Source organism: Somniosus microcephalus, chromosome 3 (assembly GCF_052327205.1).
Source record: "Somniosus microcephalus isolate GS21.2 chromosome 3, FLI_Smic_1.0, whole genome shotgun sequence".
NCBI classification, from domain to species: Eukaryota; Metazoa; Chordata; class Chondrichthyes; order Squaliformes; family Somniosidae; genus Somniosus; species Somniosus microcephalus.
The window spans coordinates 349391570-349416872 of NC_140989.1; the positions used below are offsets into that span (position 1 = coordinate 349391570).

A 25303-nucleotide genomic window follows, 5' to 3' on the forward strand; every position below is an offset into this window, starting at 1 on the left:
TATTTGATTTTTTTTGGAAGCAATCTGTAGTTACCCATCACAAATCACCGGATGTGCTTAATTAACCTACACAAAGTACTTTAATCATTTCCTATAATCTGTCATAAATTACATTTTTCAGCATGTGATTTTTTTTTTGTAATTTAATTAAACTAAGATTGAATAATCTTTGTAGTTTCAGAAACATTGTGAGATCTCAAAGTAAAGCTATTGTGAACTGCAATATGTTTGCTTGCATTGTGATTTGACTCATTTCACTCAATGTCTCCATCCCTACTTTATCCCCACCACCAACAAATTGTTCATCCACCCCTTTGTCACCTTCAAGCTTGACTTCTCTAAAGCTCTTCTTGCCAGTCACCCAAGATCCACCCAAAACAAACTTCAACTTGTCCAAAATGTCACTGCCCACATCCTACCTCATACACCAAGTCCCAAACACCCGTCCTTGCTGATCTCCAATGGTGCAGGCCCCCACTACATTGAGTTTAAAATTCTCACCCTTGTTTATAAAACTCCATGGCTTTGGCCCAACCTAACAGTGCAATTTTCTCGAGTCCCATTTTAAACCCACTGCTTTTCCAAACTGGTTCGCTGTGCCTCCACATCTCAGCTGCGCCATCAGCAGTAGAGCCTTGCTCTCTGGAATTCTCTTCCTGAACCCTTCTGCCTTGGTACTGCTTTCCCCACCTTCAAAAGCCTCCTTAAAACAGATTGTTTCAACCATACCTTTGATTAGATCCCTTAATCTTTTAATTGTTGACTGGTATCCAATTCCCCTTTGTTTTTGTTATGTTAAGGGTACCACATAGGTGTGAATTATTGTTGTTAGAACATTACAACAATCAGTGAGAGGAAGTGTTTATGTCATCAGATTGGACTGGATTCAGACTATGTAGCAGTGTTGCAACCCAATGCACCATCATCCAGTCTGCTAAAGGTACATTTCTTCACATCTTGGTTGAGCCTGAGCAGAGAATTTTGAAAGCTGTGGAGCATCAGAAAACTTACTGTAATCAAATAGCAATAAGGTGCACTGCTTGTAATCTACCAGGTGGTTAGGTATCGAAAGGCTATCCTTAATTCTCCTCAATATCGCAGGTAGTACAAATGGCTGTGCATTATTATTTAAATATTCAGATATAATACATAATGAATACAAGGCCACTTTACAAAGTAACAAACTTTCAAATAGGTACATAATATCCTAGTGTGAATGTCACATAATATCATATTGCTTCAGTTAGAATGTCAGAATAGAATGACAACTAATCTGCCCTCACACCAAGCTGGCAACAATTCACAGTCCATCCAGTTATTTCCTGATTACTGTTGAACCCCCTCAGCAAGATTCCCTGCTACTATAAGCAGGGGAAATTGCATTTGCGTCCTGACACAGTTGTACCCTCTTGTTATTGTTTGCTTGGCTCACTGGTAGCACCCTTGCCTCTGAGTCAGAAGGTTGTGATTCCGAGCCCCTTTCCTGTGACTTGAGCGCATCATTAATCTAGGCTGCCACTCCAGTGTATTAATGAGGGCGTGCTGCATTGTTGGAGACACTAAATAAAGCTGCATTCGTTCGAGATCCTTTGGCATTATTTGAAGAACAGGGACGATGCCCTGACCAATGTTTATTTATCAACCAACACTATCAAAAACAGATTGACTAGTTATTTATCTTACTGCTGTTCATGGGGCCTTACTGTGTGCAAATTGGTTGCTGCATTTGTCTACATAAGAAGTGACTACACTTCAAAAATAATAAATTGGCCGTGAAGTGCTCTGGGTCACATTGAAATATTTCTGTTCAGTAGAAAGTGAATTGTGGTTGGAATTTCTTTCCTTTTCTCGCCACTTTTCTCCCCTCATCTACTTTTCTGAAGGTGTTTACTTCTTGCTGTGTATGATTCATGGACACCCTCATTAAAATGACCACTATTTATTTACGTGTTGGCAATGACAATGAGTGTCAGTGGAGGGCATTGTAGCCAAGCCTGATATTCTCATTACATGACATCCACACATGCCGGATAGCAATTAGGAGCAAAAATCTTGGCTAATTTCACCCCCCCCCCCACCCCCCATAACCCAAGGGCAGTGGAGCCAATAGTAGAGCTCCTACTGTCTCCTTGGCTGAGATGAGTTAACTCAGCACAGAATGGAGAATGTGAATTCGACCTGCTTCACTTGAGTTCTACTTATCGTTGTGCAACATCAAACGCTGGGTCTTAAGTATAGGGCTTCAGTTTACTTCCACAAGTGCATGGAAAGGGGAGCACCTGGTCAGCCATATTCACAAGAATGAAATATGACAGTGACTGAGGTGTTTTGCTATTCACCCTTAGTGGAAGCCCACAATGAAAGGGTTACCTGCAATCAATATATAACTTTAAAACATGAGAAATTGCAGAAACAATAAATGGAACTAAATGGTGAAAACAGAATACTTGGATTAATTTGTGGTTCTCTTTTTATATATTTAACTCCTCTAGTGACAAAGCAGATATAATTCAACACAAAGATTAAAAAGCACTGATGTGTTTGGATGTCATCCTTAAAGGAAAAGGAATATGTAGAGAAATACTTTTAGAAACATAGAAACATAGAAGATAGGAGCAGGAGTCGGCCATTCGGCCCCTCGAGCCTACTCCGCCATTCAATGAGATCATGGCTGATCATCCAAATTCAGTACCCTGTCACTGCCTTCTCTCCATATCCCTTGATCCCTTTAGCCTTAAGAAATATATCTAACTACTTCTTGAATATATTTAATGAATTGGCCTCTACTGCCTTCTGTGGTAGAGAATTCCACAGGTTCACCACTCTCTGGGTGAAGAAATTCCTCCTCATCTCTGTCATAAGTGGCTTACCCCTTATCCTTAGACTGTGACCCCTGGTTCTGGACTCCCCGGCCATCGGGAACATCCTTCCAGCATCTAGTCTGTCTAGTCCTGTTAGAATTTTATAAGTATCAATGAGATCCCCTCTCATTCTTCTAAACTCCAGCGAGTATAAGTCCAATCGACCCAATCTCTCCTCATATGTCATTCCTGCCATCCCAGGTATCAGCCTGGTGAATCTTCGCTGCACTCCCTCCATGGCAAGAACATCCTTCCTCAGATAAGGCGACCAAAACTGCACACAATACTCAAGGTGTGGTCTCACCAAGGCCCTGTACAACTGCAGCAAGACATCCTTGTTCCTGTACTCGAACCCTCTCGCTACGAAGGCCAGCATACCATTTGCCTTCTTAACCGCCTGCTGCACCTGCATGCTTACCTTCAGCGACTGGTGCACAAGGACACCCAGGTCTCGTTGCACTTCCCCTTCTCCCAATCTATTGCCATTCAGATAATAACCTGCCTTCCTGTTTTTGACACCAAAATGGATAACCTCGCATTTATCCACGTTATATTGCATCTGCCATGCTTCTGCCCAGTCACCCAACCTGTCCAAATCATACTGGAGTTTCTCGGCATCCTCCTCACAGCACACACGCCCACTCAGCTTTGTGTCATCTGCAAACTTGGAGATATTACATCTAGTTCCCTCGTCTAGATCATTAATATATATTGTGAATAGCTGGGGTCCTAGGACCGATCCCTGGGGTACCCCACTAGTCACTGCCTGCCACTCGGAAAAAGAGCCTCCTGTCTGCCAGCCAGTTCTCTATCCAAGTCAGTACCTTGCCCCCAATCCCATGTGCCTTAACTTTACACGCTAATCTCTTATGCGGGACCTTTATTTCTCCCCATTTTGAAGAGGAAGATAATATTGGCCTGTAATTTGTGGTTGTAATGACAGCAAAACTGTCAGCATTTGCCGTCATTACAACTCCACAGGCTTTCGCTGTTGAACTCCCTGCAGCTGGCAATCAATTGTAATCTGAACTGATGAAAACTTCCCCTTTTACGTTGGAATATCGCTGTTAAAACCCCCCAAAAAAGTTAAGCCTTTTTGAATGAGGTGTAACTGGGCTTTTAACAACATACAGAGTCATAATTACTGCTGAACAACTGTTCTGGCCCTGAAAAACTAGTTTTATATTTGTGGAATGTCAAATATTTCCATTATGGTAAAAATTCCATGGTTTTTAATGTAATGATTTTTTTTAAAGTTTGTTTATGATATTTTAGTTGCTACCTTAATCCCAATCTTTATTTCGCTCTCTGTATAATGATTAAAAAGTGAAGGAAAATCAGTAGATTTTACTTCCTGGTTTGCTGTCTGTGAGAATTCGTCAATGTGATTGGCAGCTTAGTCAGCTTGATGGCGTCACTGTTGTTGGACTCTGGAGATCCCCTAGACTTGGCGCCAGAATCAAATTAACGCTGGGAGAGGTGAAATCCATGGCACAAAGATCTTTGTGGGCAGCTTTCTTCGAGGTCAGTGTCTCTGTTGCATCTGTTCCAATGATGCAACCTTCCATACCAGTGTTTACGATATGTCTTTCTTTTTCCTCAACCAAGGATTCCCCTCCACCGTAGTTGATAGAGCCCTCAACCATGTCAGTTCCATTTCCCACACTTCTGCTCTCACACCTTCCCCTCCCTCCCAGAACCACGATAGGGTTCTCCTTGTCCTCACCTTCTACCCCATCAGCCTCCACATTCAACGGATCATCCTCCGCCATTTCCACCACCTCTAGCGTGATCCCACCACCAAACACATCCCCTTCCCTTTCAGCATTCCGAAGGGACCGTTCCCTCCGCAACACCCTGGTCCACTCCTATATCATCCCCAACACCCACTACCCTTCCCACGGCATCTTCCCATGCAAGCGCAGGAGATGCAATACCTGGCCTTTTACCTCCACCCTTCCCACCGTCCAGGGACCCAAACACTCCTTCCAGGTGAAACAGTGATTTACTTGTACTTCTTTAAATTTAGTATACTATATTCGCCGCTCTCGATGCGGTCTCCTCTACATTGGAGAGACCAAATGCAGATTGGGTGATTGCTTTGCCGAACACATCTATTCAGTCCACAAGTGTGACCCTGAGCTTCTGGTCGCCTGCCATTTTAATTCTCCGCCCCACTCCCTCTCTGACATCTCTGTCCTAGGCCTCTTATGCTGTTCCAATGAAAACCTAAGCTCGAGGAACAGCACCTCATCTTTCTATTAGGCATTTTACAGCCTTCTGGACTCAACGTTGAGTTCAACAATTTCAGATCATAACCTCTGCACCCATTTTTTTGGACGGCAGCTGTTGCTGATGATTCTGATATTCCCATTTACATCTCCTCTAGACCCATCTTTTGTTTCTTTACTTGTCCCATTACTATCTCCTTTCACCTTGCACCATCATCCCTTTTGTCATTTAATCTCTCCTGCCTTCCACCCTATCACAGACCTTTCCTTTTGTTCTTTCCTCCCCTACCCCCCTTTCCCTGCCTCTGTACTTGCTTAAAACCTGTTGCATCTCTAACTTTTTCCAGTTCCGATGAAAGGTCATCGACCTGAACGGTTAACTCTGTTTCTCTCTCCACAGATGCTGCCTGACCTGCTGAGTGTTTCCAGCATTTTCTATTTTTATCTCATAGGACAACCCTCTCATCACAGGAAACCTAGTGAACTTTCGATGCACCCCTTCTACGGCAAGTATATCCTTCCTTAGGAAAGAAAGATAAACATACAAGATTAATTTAAAAATTCTTATTAAATGCATAAATGTCTTAATTTTTCTAGTTGAACTGGAAACCCACTGTAGAGTTTAATGAATATAATTTTAAACTCAACAGCTGTACAGTAAAATAATCAAAGTCTATTGTGATTATAAAGTGGACAATTTTCCACTTTAGTAACTAAATCTATAAAACACTAACAATTCAGTTGTGGGCCATATATATATGCATACCATCCATAGTAAAATGGGGAAAAAGGAATAATTAAAACCTGGTGTTTAACAGTGACATGGGATTGAGAAATATGAGAAACTCATTATATTTGGATTAGTATTAATCTTGCATGCGGTATAACAATTTTAACCTTTGGACTGGTTGAAATTCTGATATCTCAAAGCCTTGCTTTCAGGCACTCAAGCAGAAACTGAATAAAAACATGGAAAATAAAGCTCTTGCCCCCCTTGGAGCCAGTGAAAGGATATAATGGAGTATGAAACAGGAAAAGCTCCTCGCTTCCAACAGACAGTTTTTATAATTTACCCTAATTCATTTCATTTCCTGAGGGAAGTTGTTAACCAAATGTAAAATTTCCCACAAAGAGGTGACTCTGAAATGACCCTGACCCATAAAGGTAATTGAGACCTAAAAAAAAAGCTATTTGACCTATTGAATCTCATTCTTCTATTGGCTAGAACTTCAATCAATGACGTTCATGTCCAAATGTTTAACTTGCTTGTACAGTACTACAATTTGTACACTGTTTTTAAACGTGGAATTAACATTTGTAAAACAGGAATGTTGTAGGATCGCATCGGGCATTTATACATGAAGGTCGCCAGTTGTGGAAGTTCTACTCATTCTACTAGCTGGAGAGGTACTTGTAGTTAAGTACACTGAACTTATGTAGTTACTTATATGTCAGAACATACAGTACCTTTCTTTGATAGAAAAAAACACACGCTTGGGTAAGATAAAATGCTTGAGCACAGTTGAGTAATATCTAGTGAAACATAGCAATGGAAACCTGTCTGCCAAATACTTGCCATGAACCCCATCAGTGGCAAAGCAACTTGCCTAAAAAAGAAAAAAAAATCTTTTTGACTTCAACTATACATACAACAGAATAACACAGGCTGCTTCAAGAAAGATATGGAGGTCGAGGATGTTGGCACACCACTAAAGTTTTGAGGTCATCCCAACTGCTAAAGTGTGTTATTGCCTTGTACAGGAAACTCTTTTTTATCCGGCGCCGACGGGACCGGCGTGGTGCCAGTTTATCAAAAAGTCCGTATTACAGGGAGGTATAGTAAAAGGTACGAGAGCCCCGTACACGGCCACAGATCCAGGCGTCCCTGTTGCATAGCAACAGGTGCAGGAACCCCGGCCACAAGATCCAGGCATCCCTGTTGCATAGCAACAGGTGCAGGAACCCCCGGCCACAAGATCCAGGCGTCCCTGTTGCATAGCAACAGGTGCAGGAACCCTGGCCACAAGATTCAGGCATCCCTGTTGCATAGCAACAGGTGCAGGAACCCCGGTTACACGGCCACAGATCCAGGAACGGCCACTAATATAAAGTAAAACTTACCTGAACTTACTCCTGAATTTTGCCGGTTAACAGAGGTTTCCGGTTATTTAGGTGCCGGTAAATCGAGAGTTTCCTGTAACACACTCCAGCCAGGCATAACAACATAGCTTTCTGTTAAAAAAAATTGCAACAGCACGTCTACAGTAATTGATTATTATGAAGGAGTAATTGTAATATGCTCCCAACAACATTGTCTACTTGGTTCCACTATAATATCGCATCAAATGATGTCATTGCGCCAATTAAAGCAATTAGAATATGTTAAAGTTATTCACTTCATTTTGTAATCACATATAAATCGCATAGGCCAGGATTTTGAATTTTTGGGCTGTATTGGCTTACTGCTGGTAGAAAATAGTTACCACCTCTGTTGGAGCTATTTTCCCCTTGGAGAGAGAAGTCTACTATCAACACCACCATTTTTTAAAAAATGAGTAAGGGACATCCCACCCAGTGTTGACCCAATTAAACATGTAATTACCAGGGGGACTAACATGGTGGACATGACATTAGAAGAAGAGATCAAAAAAGATATTAAGACATTTAAGATAGAAAGGGGGAGATAATTGCTAAACTAATCAAACTAGGAAAGGATAAAACTCTGGTACGGATGGATTACATCCGCGCATATTAACGTAAGTTATTACACTTATATAAAAATTCATTAGAAAAGGGAATAGTGCCAGTGTACTGGTGGAGAGCTAATGTGATTCCTGTATTTAAAAAGGGAGATAGAACAAGTCCAGGGAACTATTGACCAATTAGCTTAACGTCGGTGGTAGGAAAGATAATGGAATCCTTACTCAAAGATGTTATAGAAAAACATCTAGACACTGAAAATATTGGGCCAACATTTGAGATAGGCAGCTTCCCACGGGTGGATGCCTCTGATCTGCAAAAATTCTATGAATGGCGGCCCGGGAGATACAGAGGCTTGCTGGGTCCCTGGGCCTCTCCGGGTCCGTGCGAGCAGAGGTCCCCGTATCCCAGGGACTTACGTACAGAACTCCAATAAGTATGAATGGAGATCACTTGAAAAATACACCAACACATGAAATACATTTTTTTTAAATTACATAATTAAAATGCATTTAATTAAATATTTTAAACAAAAATTTAATTTTGTGAAAAAAATTATATGTTTTTACAGGGCTAAAAATAAACTTACCTTATTGAAGAGTATTTTTAATTTATAAATGAGTGATAACATTTTATTTTTCTATTTTTTAAAACTCTTAGGCTGGTAAAAGCAGGCCTTACACGTAAGAATTTCACAGGCATTCAGTGGGCGGAAGTTGTGCAAATAGCGCAACTCTCCACCTGCAGAGGCCCTTCTCCTGGGGATGCAGAGGATCTGTCAAAAATTCTTGACAGATCGCAAGTGCCGGGTTTTAGCACAAGCGCTTTGCATGCCTAAACCCGGAACTTGCGCAGCCCCTACAGGCGTGTGCGCACTTTGTATGCACCCATAGGGGCCGCAAAATATGGCCCATAATAAAGAGTAGTCAGCACGGATTTCAAGAGAGAAGGTCATGCTTGACCAACCTTGTTGAATTCTTTGAAGAAGTAACAGAAAGGGTAGATAAGGGTAACGCTATATATTTGGATTTTCAAAAGGCCTTTAATAAGTCGACTCATGACTTGTATTTATATAGAGACTTTAACATTGTAAAACGTCCCAAGACGCTTCACAGGAGTATTAAAAGACAAAAAAAAAAGAGAAAACAGAGGGTAGGGGTTAAAGGTAGTTACTCAGACTGGCAAAAGGTGGGAAGTGGTGTTCCACAAGGATTGGTGCTGGGACCACTGTTGTTCACTATTTACATAAACGATTTGAACTCAGGAATCAGAAGTAGAATTTCAAAATTTACGGACGACACCGAATTGGGGTGTGTAGTTAATACCGAGGAGGACTGCGACAAAATACAGGGAGACATTAATAAACTTGCAGAATGGGTGTGTAAATGGCAAATGAACTTCAATATAAATAAGTGTGAGGTGGTACATTTTTGTAGGAAGAATAAGGAGGCCATATACTCCTTGGAAAATAAGTGTCTAAATGGGGTAGAGGAGCAGAGGGATCTTGGGGTATAGATACACAAATCACTAAAAGTAGCAACGCAGGTTAATAAGGCCATAAAAAAAGGAAACAGAGCTCTGGGGTTCATTTCTAGAGAGATAGAATTGAAAAGCAGAGAAGTCATGTTAAACTTATACAGAACCTTGGTTAGACCACACCTGAAGTATTGTGAACAGTTCTGGTCTCCCTATTATAAAAAGGATATAGAGGCACTGGAGAAGGTGCAAAAATTATTTTCTAGAATGATATCAGAACTGAGGTTATAGATTTCAGGAAAGATTAACCAGACTGGGGCTCTTTTCTCCCAAAACGAGAATACTGAGGGATGACCTGATAAAGGTCTTTAAGATTATGAAGAGGTTCAATAGGGTAGACGTAGAGAAGGTGTTTCCACTTGCGGGGGAGACCAGAACTAGGGACCATAAGATAGTTACTAATAAATCCAATAGGGAATTCAGAAGAATCTTCTTTACCCAGAGAGTCTTTAGAATGTAGAACTCGATACAAGGAGTAGTTGAGGTGACTAGCATAGATGCATTTAAAAGGAAGCTAGATAAACACATACAGGAGAAAGGAATAGAAGGATATGTTAATAGGGTTAGATTAAGAAGGGGTTGGTGGGCGGGGAGGAGGCTTGTGTGGAGCATAAACACAGGCATGGAACTGAATGGCCCGTTTCTGTACTGTAAATACTATGTAATAAATCGCTTAGGCCAGGATTTTGCATTTGTGGGCTGTATTGGCTTACTGCTGGTAGAAAATAGTTAACATCTCTGCTGGAGCTATTTTCCCCTTGGAGAGAGAAGCCTACTAACAACACTAGCAATTATAAAAAATGAGTAAGGGACACCCCACCCAATGTTGACCCAATGAAAAATGTAAAAAGGCCTTGATGAAAACACAGCTCCAGCTGCATCCACTACAAAAACATAATTGAAAAAAAAAGTAAAATAAACTTCCTAGTGGTTATCCTCTTGGGTAATCAAAACTTCACCACTCTTTTGCAAGCCTTCCACATAGAAACTATGAGTTGAAAATGATGTGTAATGGTGCAAAAACAAGGTTGAGAGCCAACAAAAACAGAAAATGCTGGAAATGCAAAGCAAGCCAGTCAGCATAGGAAAATATATAGGCTGATGTTTTGGATGTTACCTTTTATCAGAACTGGGCTTCACCTGAAATATTAATCTATCTTCCTCTTTCAGATGCTGCGTGACCTGTTCTATTTCAGATTTCCAGCATTTGTGGTTCTCTTCATATATATTAAACAAAGTTTGAAGTAGTGCAGATTCTGAAGTTTGAAGTGATGCAGGACCTACTCGATAAAGGATTCCAGCCCAATTATATCAAAATGTGGCTACCACTATTTTTAAAATTGATTGATGGATTTACCCTCTGAACTGCTGCACAGTTAGATGCATTTTGAGTAAAAATTCTTCTTGCTTTTTCAGCAGCAATCTTTTCCAAAAGATGAATCACCAAAGATTGGAGATCGGAAAACTACTGAATTGCGTGGCCACACCATGCACTATTCTTTGACACTGAGGGTGATCTTGCAATCTAGGCACTCTCTATGCTATTCAGTACCTTGCTGCTAAGAGGAGTGAAATAATGACTGTACATAGGCACTTGCATTTTCTTCCCTCCTTCAGGAGAAATGGCTAGCTCACACCAGTTACCTTCCCAAAGGTCCGGTTAAGATTCTTACATGGGAATGAACCAATGTCCTAAAAAACCACGTTGCAGATTGGTATATCAACTTGTTCTGCCACTGCACAAACAATGTTTCTTTTTTCTTTCTTGCCCATGGAGGTATATTGTCTGGATTTACTGTTGGTATTCTAAAATGTTCTTTGATGCCTGATCTTGATTCCTTAATTGCCCCTTCAGGCTGTATTTTCAGTGTTTTAAGTATTTCACGTTGTGCTTGACTTGTGATGTGGTATAAATCAAAGTTGTGAGTGATTGTGGTTGGAAAGATCTTGTACTACCCACCAAGAACTTATTATAAAAATTCTTTTTGAGCATATAACTTTACAAGCCAATTAAAACACAAGCCCAAATTGGCAACTGAATCAAAACTTCATTCCACAATTTAAAACATGAAATGTAGGCAACCAAAACCGTGCATCAATTTAATGATTTAGGCATTTGATGATACTTGAATAGGCTGGGTCTGATGCTGACAACAGGAGAATAGAATTATGTTGACCAGAGGTGGGGTTTACGTACAACAATTTACATTTATAAAGCATCATTAATGAAGTATGTAAGAAGTCACACAACGCCAGGTTATAGTCCAGCAGCTTTTGGACTATAACCTGGTGTTGTGTGACTTCTTACATTTGTCCACCCCAGTCCAACTCCGGCATCGCCACACCATTAATGAAGTAAACATCCCAAGGCACTTGCTTCAAAGAAGAGAATTAGGCACTCAGCAGCAGAAGAGTTAGGAGAGTTGATTGAAAGCATGGCAAAAATGAGGAGGCTGTTAAAGATGGGGGAAGAAATAACAAGGAAGTTCCAGAGAGTAGGACCAAGGTGGCTGAAGGCTTTGCCGCCAGTGCGGAGCGGGTGAAGGTGGTGATACACAGAAGGCTGTGGTTGGAGAACTGAAGGACATGGGCCAGGACATATGGCTGGAGGCGATTACAGAAGTAAGTTGGGCAATGTAATGGAAGGATTTGTAAGTGAGGACAACATTTTTTAATTAAGTGTATTGGTGGACAGGCAGCCGATGGAGGTCAGCGAGGACAGAGTGATGGGCAAGCAGGATTAAACGGGATAAGTTGAGGGTGATGGAGTTTCGGACAGTTTGGAATTACGTACGGTGAAACCCAAGGCCATTGACAGCGGTGTTGGAGAGCTAAGAGAAACCAGGTGATCACAGGATTATTGTACTGCAGTATATAGTAGTTTGTGGGGAAAGAGGGATTTTTGTGGTCTGATACAAGATATGAGTAACAGGGCTAGAAATTCAGTGGGCTTTGCGCCCAGTTACCGCCTAAATAGGGTTTCTGCGCCAGTGTAAGAGGGTGCGCTGATATTCAGCGCTGCGGTAATGGCGGCGGCAGCCGGTAGCGCTGCGCCGACACCGATGACGTCATCGGTGTGCGCAGTGCCCCGGTTCCGCCCCGCTTCCGGCCCAAACCCCATATTTAGTTGCGGCCGCCTCTTCTGCAGCGGCCGCAAACAGCGATTGAAAAACGGGGCCGTACTGCTGCGCTACTGGGGCGCTTTAAGGTGGAGGTGCGGCCGGCCGCTTTTTCGGCGGCTGCCTGCCCGCACCGCCTTCCCCGGCCTCCTCCACCCCCCCCGCGGCATTGCCGGCTGCTTTCCGCGAGCCCGGCACTTCTCCGTGGTGCCGGGCTCATTTGCCGGCACAATCCAGCGGCGATCTCGCTGTTGCAGGCACCTCCCCCTTAAGAGAAGGAGGAGGCCTGCAGTACCGCAGCCTGCCGCTCCGCAGCGGGTGGCGCAGCGGGGCCTACAGCACAGAAATTCAGTTTCAGCGCCCCAAGCGGGGGCGGGCACACCCTGGAATAGCGCCCGGTTCCGACTTGGGGCGCAAAAGCCGAATATCTGACGGGCGCACCTGGCTCCGCGCGCAGCGCTAACTTTTGGGCGTTAGCCTGCTGGCGGGCCTTAACTGAATTTCTAGGCCACAGTCTTTACAATAGAAACTGCTCCCAGGCTGAGTCTCTTTTCTTTTGAAAAGAGAAGGCTGAGGGTTGACCTAACAGAAGTCTTTACAATTATGAAAGGTTTTGATAGAGTGGATACAGAGAGAATGTTTCCACTTGTGGGGAAGAGCAAAACTGGAGGCCATCAATATAGGATAGTCACCGAGAAATCAAATAGGGAATTCATAAGGAACTGCTTTACCCAGAGTGGTGAGAATGTGGAAAAAACACAGAAACATAGAAGATAGGAGCAGGAGTCGGCCATTCGGCCCCTCGAGTCTGCTCCGCCATTCAACGCGATCATGGCTGATCATCCAAACTCAGTACCCGGTCCCTGCTTTCTCCCCATACCCCTTGATCCCTTTAGCCTTAAGAAATATATCCAACTCCTTCTTGAATATATTTAATGAACTGGCCTCTACTGCCTTCTGTGGTAGAGAATTCAACAGGTTCACCACTCTCTGGGTGAAGAAATTCCTCCTCATTTCTGTCCTAAATGGCCTACCCCTTATCCTTAGACTGTGACCCCTGGTTCTGGACTCCCTGACCATCGGGAACATCCTTTCTGCATGCAGTCTGTACAGACCTGACAGAATTTTATAAATTTCAATGAGATCCCCTCTCATTCTTCTAAACTCCAGCAAGTACAAGCCCAATCGACCCAATCTCCCCTCATACGTCATTCCTGCCATCCCAGGTATCAGTCTAGTGAATCTTCACTGAACTCCTTCCATGGCAAGAACATCCTTCCTCAGATAAGGCGACCAAAACTGCACACAATACTCAAGATGTGGTCTCACCAAGGCCCTGTACAACTGCAGCAAGACATCCTTGTTCCTGTACTCAAACCCTCTCGCTACGAAGGCCAACATGCCATTTGCCTTCTTAACTGCCTGCTGCACCTGCATGCTTACCTTCAGCGACTGGTGCACAAGGACACCCAGGTCTCGTTGCACTTCCCCTTCTATTGCCATTCAGATAATAATCTGCCTTCCTGTTTTTGCCACCAAAGTGGATAACCTCGCATTTATCCACATTATATTGCATCTGCCATGCTTTTGCCCAATCACCCAACCTGTCCAAATCATCCTGGAGTTTCTCGGCATCCTCCTCATAGCACACACGCCCACCCAGCTTTGTGTCGTCTGCAAATTTGGAGATATTACATCTAGTTCCCTTGTCTAGATCATTAATATATATTGTGAATAGCTGGGGCCCAAGGACCAATCCCTGCAGTACCCCACTGGTCACTGCTTGCCACTCGGAAAAAGACCCATTTATTCCAACTCTTTGCTTTCTGTCTGCCAACCAGTTCTCTATCCAAGTCAATACCTTTCCGCCAATCCCATGTGCCTTAACTTTACACGCTAATCTCTTATGCGGGACCTTATCAAAAGCCTTCTGAAAGTCCAAATACACCACATCCACTGGTTCTCCCTTATCTATTTTACCAGTTACATCCTCAAAAAATTCCAGTAGATTAGTCAAGCACAATTTACCTTTTGTAAATCCATGTTGACTTTGTCCGATCCTGTCACTGTTTTCCAAGTGCTCTGCTATTACATCTTTTATAATGGACTCTAGCATTTTCCCCACTACCGATGTCAGGCTTACCGATCTCTACCACCTTTTTTGAATAGTGGGGTAACATTAGCTACCCTCCAATCCATGGGTACTGTTCCAGATTCCATCGAATGCTGGAAGATGATCAGCAAAGCATCAACTATTTCTAGGGCTACTTCCTTAAGTACCCTAGGATGTAGATTATCAGGCCCTGGGGATTTATCGGACTTCAATCCCAACAATTTCCCCAACACCATTTCCCTACAAATACTGATTTCTTTCAGTTCCTCCCTTTCATCAGACCCTATGTTCCCCGACATCTCTGGGAGGTTATTTGTGTCCTCCTTTGTGAAGACAGAACCAAAATATGTATTTAATTGGTCTGCCATTTCTTTGTTCCCCATTATAAATTCCCCTGATTCTGACTGCAAGGGACCTACGCTTGACTTCACCAATCTTTTTCTCTTCACATATCTATAAAAGCTTTTACAGTCAGTTTTTATGTTCCCTGCAAGCTTACTTGATGTAAGAAAAAGGAGTCTCACACATCAAGTAACTTTAAAGTAAGCTTTAAGCAACTTATAATCACACTATATACAAGAGAGGTCTTCACCATGCCTCTGGTAGAAGCCCCTTTACAATACTGAGCAGTTCAGTATTTATACCAGTCCAACAGGAAGTGACGTATGACAGGAAGTGATGTATGTACAAAGTTCACAGTTCACAGGAAGTGATGACACATAACTTCCCGGAAGTTATTATTATTATCACATTCTTCCCTCCTGCAGGATTAGAAGGCTGTGGTCTTCCTTTTGTTCCACAGCCGCCGAACGAGGAAGAGTCGCACCTGTTTGGGTTCCCGTCGTAGAGGGTCGCTGGTCCGCTTACATGCGGTTGGCCATTGGTCAGAGTCTGTGTGGCCTGGATTACCCTGTGAAGGGTCGGGGAGATCATGGCTTCGTGTACGAGCCCCAATAGGTTCAAAGTCGGTCTGCCTCTGTTCAGAGGGAGGTGCAGAGCTGGTCTGTGGCGGATCAGTACTTTCGTGCGCGGTACTGGGAGGGTCGCAACTTTGAGTACGGGGTTCTACCGGCACCAAGCTAGTTGGTGTCCGATCAGGATCCTGGAGAGGGGTACCCGGTAGGTTCCAAGAGGCTCCTGGTAAAATACCATCACCCGATGTCCCACTAGGTCCTGGTGGGCAGGGAGCCAGATCCCGTAATGATACGGTAGATTCTCGGCCGTCGGGATATCGTATGTTTGCATAGGTGGGGTTGGCATCGGTTAGTTCGACCTCGTCTACGAGGGGGTCATTTTTAGACGTCCGAACGTATCTTCGGAGTAGTACAGGTCCAGGAGTAGTTAGCCATGATGGGAGTGATGTCCCATGAGATGAGCGACGCTGGAATCCAAAGAACCGCTCATGAGGTGTAGTATTTGTGGCTGTAGAAAGAAGGGACCGTATAGAGTGCAATGCATCCGGAAGCACTGCTTCCCATTGCTGGTCTGGTAGGCCCCGAGATCTTAAAGCAAGGCGTACGGAATTCCAGATGATACCGTTATACCTCTCTACCTGCCCATTTCCAATGGGATGGTATGGCGTTGTTTTGCCTGTAGCAATTCCCCGTTCTGAGGGGTAGTCCTTGAGTTCCCTTGACATAAAGGATGGACCCCGATCTGAGTGAATATAAGCCGGCATGCCACAGAGAGAAAATACCTGCTCAAGGCAGCAGATTACTGTGGACGCCAGCATATTGGAGCAGGGGAAGGCAAACGGAAAACGTGAGCAAATATGTGTTCCGAGTGGAAGAGGGCACTGGGCCCTTAAAATCGATGCTAAGTCGTTGCATTGGTTGGGTTGCATGTATGAGCATACCATCTGAGGGGCAGAAGAACTGAGGTTTTAATTCCGCACAAAGCCGGCATTCTGAGCATATTTTCTTTACATCTCCAGTAGAAAAAGGGAGATTCTGTGATCGTACGAAATGTAGCATGCGCGTAATGCCAGGATGACACAATCCATTATGGACATCTATGAGAGTAGAGGACGACATAGCGGAGCAGAATGCCCGTGTGAGGGTGTCTGGGGCCACATTCTCCTTGCCAGGTCGATAGTGAATGGTATAACCAAAAGAGGCCAGTTCCATCCTCCAAAGTTGTATTTTATTATTCTTAATTTTGGTTCGTTTTCGATTATCGAGCATGAAGGCGACTGATCGCTGGTCCGTGATTAATGTAAAGTGCTGGCGAGCTAGGAAATGGTTCCACTTCCGTACCACCTCTATGATGGTTGTGGCTTCCTTCTCAACCAGAGGATAATGTAGCTCGGCACCTTGTAAGGTCCTGGACATAAATGCTACAGGACGACCTTCCTGATTTAGAGTAGCTGAGATCGCCACCTCCGAGGCATCACATTCGACTATGAAAGGGAGAGTCTCATCGATGGAGTGAAGAGCCGCTTTCTCCAACTGTTTTTTGAGAAGGTTAAAGGCTGCAACGGCCGCTGTTTCCAATGGAAATGATCTGGCATGCAGCAAGGGTTGGATTTTGTCTGAAAAATTAGGAATCCGTTTAGCGTAGTATGCAAACAGACCGAGAGCCCGACGTAAAGAAGCCGGATTCTTAGGTGACGGGAGCTCTTGGAGCGGGTGAAGTCTTTCTGGTTCTGGCTTAATGATACCATTGCCTACGCAGTAGCCAAGGATGTTGATGGTCGGTTGCGACTCAACAGACTTAGATTCATTCAAGGTTAAGTTACGGCGATGGAGGGCATCCCGAAATTTTTGGAGGTTGGCGTCGTGTTCCTGTTGATCGTGACCTGCAATAGTAATGTTATCAAGATAGGGAAAAGTGTCCCTTAGGTTTTCCTGTTTAACCAGGCCATCCATTGCCCGTTGGAAGACAGCTACTCCATTAGTAACCCCGAATGGGAGGCGACGAAATTGGTACAGCCGTCCATTAGCCTCAAAGGCCGTGTACTGCTTATCTGAGACCTTCAAGGGTACCTGATGATAGGCACTTTTTAAAATCGTAAGTTGAGAACACTTTGTATTCGGCCAGTTTATTAACCATATCATCAATGCGTGGCAATGGGTAGGCGTCCAAGTCAGTATATTGATTGATGGTTTGCGAATAATCAATGCATAGTCGTTGTTTGTGAGGTTTTAGAGGGTTCTTGACGATGACGATTTGAGCCCACCAGGGCGACGAACATGGTTCGATGATATCCTCTGCTAAAAGTCGAGAGATTTCAACCTCAATAAAAGATTGGTCTTCCTGACTAAAGCGCCGCGATTTCGTTATTATTGGTTTGCATTGAGGAGGAATACAGGCAAATAATGAGGGTTCATCAAGTGAAGCTGCTGATAATGCACAAAACGGTAATTTAGACAGTATATTAGAAATAGTAAGTCCAAGTTTGGATCCGCCGAACTCAATGGTGAGTTTCTTATGCTGTTTTTGAAAATCCAGCCCTAAGATGAGATCACTACATAAGTCCTTGAGCACCGAAAGCCGGGTGGAGGGATACAGGCGACCATTAAGTGTCATATCAACAACACAAAAGCCGGAGGTTCTGGTATTAAGTGATGACTGAGCCATCGCAATTGCCTGGTCCGATGGGAAGACATGTAGTTTCAATTTTGCAACAATCTGTTCTGTAATGAAACTATCAGTACTTCCTGAGTCAATTAAGGCATCTAAGATATGCCCTTTAATTGAAACTTTTGTAGCTGCATGAAACAGGTTTTGTGGGCAAGCAGCTGCAATTGGTGTCGTTGCACAGAGAGTGGCTGAAACTCTCGGTGTGCTTCGGGAGAGAGCTCGAGAGGAAGCTTGATAGGTCCTAGCTGGAGCATCTTGATAGGCCCTAATTGGGGCAATTCGGTAGGCCTTAGCTGGATAGGCCCTCGTAGAGGCTCTTGATTGGCAAACTTTAGCAAAGTGTCCTTTTTTTTCGCAATGACTGCAGATCGCATTGCGAGCAGGGCAGAATTTCCTAGGGTGAAAAGAATCTCCACAAAAGAAGCATTCCTTCCTAGATTGCCAAGAGGCTGCTAAAGTGGGGTCATCCTCCTCTTCATCAGAATTATCAGGATTAGATTCCTCCATGATAGGGTTCACCTGAGACCACTTGCATTGTCTGGTTGCAGTTACAGCAGCAGATCGAGGTCTGGGCAGCTGATAGAGGTCTGCATTTCTCTTTGCCAAATCCAGAGAACAAGCTAGGTCAAAAGCCTTTTGTAGCTCAAGTGTTTTACTTTCTAGTAGATGCGTATAAATGGAGAGGCAATCCCGCAGATGAAAGCATCACGAATCATTTCTTCGCGGTACAGCTCAGCTGAGGCTGCCTGAAAGTTACAATCTATGCTGAGCCTGCGAAGTTCTTGAAGGAATTTGTTAATCGATTCCCCTGGCCCTTGTCGGGCTGTGGCCAGTAGATGTCTAGCATAGACCTCATTTGGAGTCTTGGCATACAGTTTTTTAAGTGCCCGAATCACCTCATCGTAATTATCCCATTCATCAACATATTCAAACACTGTTGGGGTCACATAGTTGATAAGTATCCTCAGTTTAGTAGGAGCATTCGCTTTACATTCATCAAGAAAATTCTCAAAAGTACGATACCAATGCTTCCACACCCTGCCAGCTGCTGGTGTGTTTGGGTCCAAGTCCAGACGAGTAGGTTTAAGGATCTTTTCCATGATGGGCGGTTCCCTGGATCCTTAACTCTGAGTTTGTCCAAAGGTCCAGTATTCGTGAGTGTAAATACTAAGTTGCTTAAATTGATGTAAGAAAAAGGAGTCTCACACATCAAGTAACTTTAAAGTAAGCTTTAAGCAACTTATAATCACACTATATACAAGAGAGGTCTTCACCATGCCTCTGGTAGAAGCCCCTTTACAATACTGAGCAGTTCAGTATTTATACCAGTCCAACAGGAAGTGACGTATGACAGGAAGTGATGTATGTACAAAGTTCACAGTTCACAGGAAGTGATGACACATAACTTCCCGGAAGTTATTATTATTATCACATTACTCATATTCTATTTTCCCTTTCTTAATTAATCCCTTTGTCCTCCTTTGTTGAATCCTAAACTGCTCCCAATCTTCAGGTTTACTGCTTTTTCTGGCCAATTTATATGTCCTCTCCTTGGATCTTATGCTATCCCTAATTTCCCTTGTTAGCCACGGTTGAATCACCTTTTTTGTTTTATTTTTACGCCAAACTGGGATGAACAAATTCTGTAGTTCATCCATGCGGTCTTTGAATGTTTGCCATTGCCTATCCACCGTCAACCCTTTGAGTGACATTCCCCAATCAATCCTATCCAACTCGCACCTCAGACCATCGTAGTTTCCTTTATTTAAATTTAGGACCCTAGTCTCCGAGTCGACCACTTCATTCTCCATCTTAATGAAGAATTCGATCATATTATGATCGCTCCTCCCCAAGGGGCCTCGTACAACAAGATTGCTAATTAATCCTTTCTCGTTACATAATACCCAGTCTAAGATGGCCTGATCTCTGGTTGGTTCCTCGACATATTGGTCCAGGAAACCATCCCATAAACACTCCAGGAATTCCTCCTCCACAGTATTGTTACTAATTTGGTTAGCCCAATCTATATGTAGATTAAAGTCACCCATGATGACTGCTGTGCCCTTATTGCATGCTTCTCTAATTTCCCTTTTAATGCCGTCCCCAACCTCCGCATTACTGTTTGGAGGTCTATATACCACTCCCACTAACGTTTTCTGCCCACTTGCTACCACAGTGAGTGGTTGAAGTGAATCATATAGATGCATTTAAGGGGAGGCTAGACAAGCGTATGAGGGAAAAGGGAATAGAGGGTTACGCCAATAAGTTAGATGAGGAAAGACGGGAGGAGGCTTGGGTGGAGCATAAATGCCGGCATGGACTAGTTGGGCAGAATGGCCTGTTTCTGTGCTGCATATTCGATGTAATCATAGTTCCCAAGATGACTAAATGCAGCATGTAACTGAGTCATAGATAAAAAGGACATTCTCAAATGTTCCATTCAGATTCCCTAGTCTACGCTGAGTTGGCTGATCTCAGCTGTGAAGGCACTACAATTGGCCTCAAAGCCCCTGGCCTCAGGAGAGAAAATACAATCAGGATTTCTGTTTCTGATTATTGTCCAATGATTCCGCCTCCCGCCCCCCCCCCCCGAACTAGAAAGTAGGTGCATGTGGATGCTGGATGAGGCCAGCATTGGGCTCAGCTGTGTTGCTCCCAACAGTCAAATAGCCAGCTGGCACTCCCTGTCTAAACTCATACAGCTATTTGAGTAAGGTACTAGGTGAGTGTGTCCAGTGCGTGTGCAACCAAACCCTCAGGAGAGGACTAGAACTGGAAAGAGGAGGAAAACTGGCAAAATTAAAAGCATTTTTTAAAAGATTGCCTATCTATATATATAAAAGAGCTCTTCTGTCTGTCCCGATGTCTGTCTGTCCTGATGTCTGTCTGTCTGTTCTCTATACGTTTGAAAGTTATAGAGCGTACCGACGCGCGCGTCGCCTCAAAAGAAAGCTTGCGATTCCGGACCGGTCATAGGCGTATTTACGTTTCGGCCGGACAAAAACCGCGCCCGCGGTATCCGAAAAACGTTCAGCCTTCCGCTCATTGGCATCTCATTAGCGACCGTGTGACGTCGAGGTCGACCAATCGGACGGCGGGTTCCTTCCTACAGTTGAGTGTCGAGTGACTCGACGATTGACCAATCCTACGCTTCGGTGACCTGACCGGTCGACCAGTTGGTGCGTGTGTGGGCGGGCCTTATCCTTCTGAACTGAGGTGAGTGGCCGCCATCTTGATTTTTCACGATTTTTTCCCCACACTTTCAGTGTGTTAGGGAAGTAAGGTAAATATTTGAATTATGTGTTAGGGAATTAATTAACAATTTATTTGAGTTTTATATTGTGTTTAGCAACCCCCCCCTCCTCCTCACCCTCGCGCAGGGGGGACTCGGGGCCTGAAGCTCAAAAAATTTCTCTCTCTCTCTCTCTCTCTTTCTTCCGTCTCTCTCTCTCCTTCTCCCCTCTCTCTCTCTCCTTCTCCTCTTCCCTCTCTCCTCTTCCCTCTCTCTCCTTCTCCTCTTCCCTCTCTGTCTCTCTCTACTTCCCCCTCTCAGGTTTCACGGTGTCGCGGACGGAGCGCGGGCGGGCCGCCCGAAGTTTCCCGCTCGCTAACGGCCGCCAAGCCGCCCTTGCCTGCTCCCCGCGGGCCGCCTCGCGCCACCCGCACTGACCGCGCATGCGCCGCCCGCACTGACCGCGCATGCGCCGCCCGCAGCGGCCGTCCATCAGCCGCGCGATACGCGGGGGACCTCAGCTCCGGTCTGTCCCGGCCTCAGAACCGACCGCGCCTTAAGCGCTAGGCCCCGCACGGCCGCTATCGCAACGGCACCGGACCTCAGGCGCTAGGCAGGGGGAGGGGCCGGAGAGAGGGACAGAGGGGAGCGGGGGAGTGGGGGAGGGGAGGGGCGAGGGGAGGGGGTGGGGGGAGGAGGGGAGGGGGTGGGGGGAGGGAGGGAGACAGGGGAGGGGAGGGAGAGGAGGGGAGGGGAGGGAGGGAGGGGAGGGGAGGGAGAGGAGGGGAGGGAGAGGAGGGGAGGGAGAGGAGGGGAGGGAGAGAGGGGAGGGGAGGGAGGGATAGGACAGGGAGAGGACATGACAGGGAGAGGGGGGACACACAGGGGCAGGGAGACCAAGCGCCCCAAAATTGCCCTCGCAACGCGGGGCTCCCCAGCTAGTTGCCAATAAAGAGGAAAAACTAGACTTATTAACTTAAACCTATCTCCCATCAGCAGCAAATATAGCATTATTTTGTCTAATGGATTGAATATTGAACCACTATCAATAAACTGGGCTCAAATACTAGATTCTTGAAGCAACACGTAACTTTATTCATGCAGGCAATTACCTCTGCTGGAGTTGTTTTCACATTCAATTCAAAGAAGTTTCAATACAATATGATGACAGTAACATGAGGACTATAATAATTAAATTAGTCAACTCTTAACATTTATGTTTACAAGTAATTGTTTTGGTTTTTATACATATAAAATGTGCATATTTCCTCCTCTTTAGCTTCTTTATGCTAAGTACAATCACTGTTCTCCAGCTGAGAGGGTTAGCGGGTGTCGAGCTTCTAGGCTTCTGCTAAAGTTACTTTGTAATTGGTCAATAGGTGCTACATGAGAGCAATTCACCAATTCCCTCTGAGGAATTATAATGTTTCTGCATATCTCTTAAATTAGCCAATAGCCGAGTTTCAGAACTAAGGGAAATATTTTGTACTTTACACTCAATTAAATGTATGGGGTATCATGGGTGTCAACCATATATTTATTCAACAAAAGCAAAATACTGTGGATGCTGGAAATCTGAAATAAAAACAGAAAATGCTGGAAATACTCAGCTGGTCAGGCAGCAGCTGTGGAGAGAGAAAGAGTTAACGTTTCAGGTCGATAACCTTTCACAAAAAGTTAGAGCTGTAACAGGTTTGAAGCAAGTACAGAGGCAGGAAAAGAGGGGAGGGGAGGAAATAACAAAAGGGACGGTCTGTGAAAGGCTGGAAGGCAGAGTTAAATCTCTCCTGCCTTCCACCCTGACCTAAGTATTTCCAGCATTTTCTGCTTTTATAATATATATTTATTCAAAATTGATTCTATGCAAAAACATTGCTGAATAATTTTTTAATTGTAAAGCAACATAATCACATGGTTTGACAGCAAATTATATTGATTCAGCTCTGAAATTCAAACGTGGGATACTAGCAAAGACTAGCAAACACCTTCATCTAAAATTCCTCTCTGCTATTTTATTGGAAGTACTAATCTATCAAAATTAAATAGATTAACACCTCTGCTAAAATAACAAAGAGGAATTTCAGACGGATGATTTAGCTTTTGTCCACGAGTATTTTATGTTGTCTGTCCTTTCAGTTCAGAAATGTAATGCTTAAAATGATTTGCTTTGCACATCAAAAATACCAATTTCCATTGTAAATACAGACAGTAAAATCATACAAAAAAAATTGTCATCTATGTACCATTTTCAAATTGTATTCTAGTAGTTGGTACATGCCTCAAACAGTTAACAAATTGCGAGCCTTTGCAATTTGTTGATACATTGCAAACATATTTGTTGCTCCACAAGTTTTATGCAAGTGATATTCTAAAATATACCATCAAAAATGCCAAGCAGAGCATCACACTCTTCCTCTGAAGCACATCTGAAACAGACAAAATTACAGTCAAACACAAAATAATCTAAAACACACACAGTAAACTAAATCTGAAAGTTCAGGTTTATCATGAAATATTGATGTTTACATTTTCACGATGTAAAATTCTGAAACTCAGTTCAGGTACTGATTTCTATCCAAAAAAGCATACTCTAATGAAACCCACCTGGATTCTCTTTCAGTGTTTGTACTGTACTGACGGAAGCAATCTAAGGGCCCACTGCTTTTCAAACACTTCACTGCATTTAGTTCAGAAGATGCAGAACTCAGTCCTTCCTCTGAACCTTGCACAAGACTTGTGTGATGAATAGTTCCAAGGATTTTAGGCTGCAACATAAAATTAACATTCCTGATTTAAAAAAATCATTAAGGACAGTTTTATTTATATTCTAATTATCTATGTATGTAATCTAAAATTTTAAATAATGTCAGATTAAAAATTTTTTTTTTGAAGCCTTAGCATACTACAATTTATTTAAACGTAACTGAATAAATTAGTGTAAACAGAGATTAGTGATCAGAATGTTGACATGTCATAGATATCTTGTTGCTTTTCTCCCGCCTATGTATCTCTCCAGCACTAAATGCTCTTTATCGCTCCATCGCACTGAAATTGCACTGTTGGTACCAGTGTATAAACAATGCATTTGTATGAAATTTATCTCCCTGCTATTGCAGTGGAAGTTTTAAACCATTCCTTTTAAACAGGTTAACACCTCCACTAAAATAGTGAAGAGGTGAATTAAGTGTTCCTATGTTAGCATCCTAAAATGTAATTTCAAAACACATGCTATTCTGATGACATTTTATCATGTTAGATGATGTAGAATATGTTTTCTGTTGCAGTGTCCTTAGCACATGTTTAAAAAAATATATAAATTTTACGTTGAACTTATGCAGGCATTGGTGCAAGTTCAGCACTGAATTTAGCATCAAAGCACACTTTCTCTTCTTTCCCAAGCTGGAATGCACTAATTCTGAAAGATGCTGCACCAAGTTGCCTCGTCAAGAATTGATAAAGGCACTGGGGATTCTTGCTGGCAAATTTGAGTGACAGTTCTGGGACTCAGACCTGCAATCTTTGGACTCTTAAGGGAATGACTTGCTTGATACACGACCAGACTGTTACATGTGATTAATCTCCTTATGTTGCAACTTACTGTTTCTTGAACTGTTGAGTTAAATGATAATCTAGAATTCAAGGAGCAGGGTTGTTCCCTTGTTGGCAGATATCCAGCACTAAGAACATCAATGAAAATATGTTTAGCAAAAACTATTCATTACCTACAATAGAAGTATCAAATTATGAGAATGCAGTAATTTTTTAAAGCTGGACCACAAGACAATTAAAAAAAAACTGCATCTAGATATAATGTCCTCCTTAATTATAATATGGTTCTTGGGAGCAGCTGTTCACTGTCTCATAAGATATTGGCCCAGAAATTCGGGTCGGGGGCTTCCCGCGGGTGCAAGCCCCCGACCTACACTTGC

The 25303-nt window shown here is 43.5% G+C and overlaps 1 protein-coding gene across 1 annotated transcript in view; it reads right to left on the minus strand.

The window, feature by feature from the left end:
* Positions 1-22445: 22445 nt before the first annotated feature.
* The window catches only part of hfm1 (helicase for meiosis 1), a 181819-nt gene continuing 178961 nt past the window's right edge, over positions 22446-25303 (minus strand). The window contains exons 36-38 of the mRNA XM_085983383.1: positions 24973-25051; positions 23979-24139; positions 22446-23800 (exon numbers count right to left, since the gene is read on the minus strand). Coding sequence (XP_085839509.1) covers positions 23743-23800; positions 23979-24139; positions 24973-25051 — 298 coding nt within the window. The 3' untranslated portion in view covers positions 22446-23742. The remainder of the gene's footprint in view (positions 23801-23978; positions 24140-24972; positions 25052-25303) is intronic.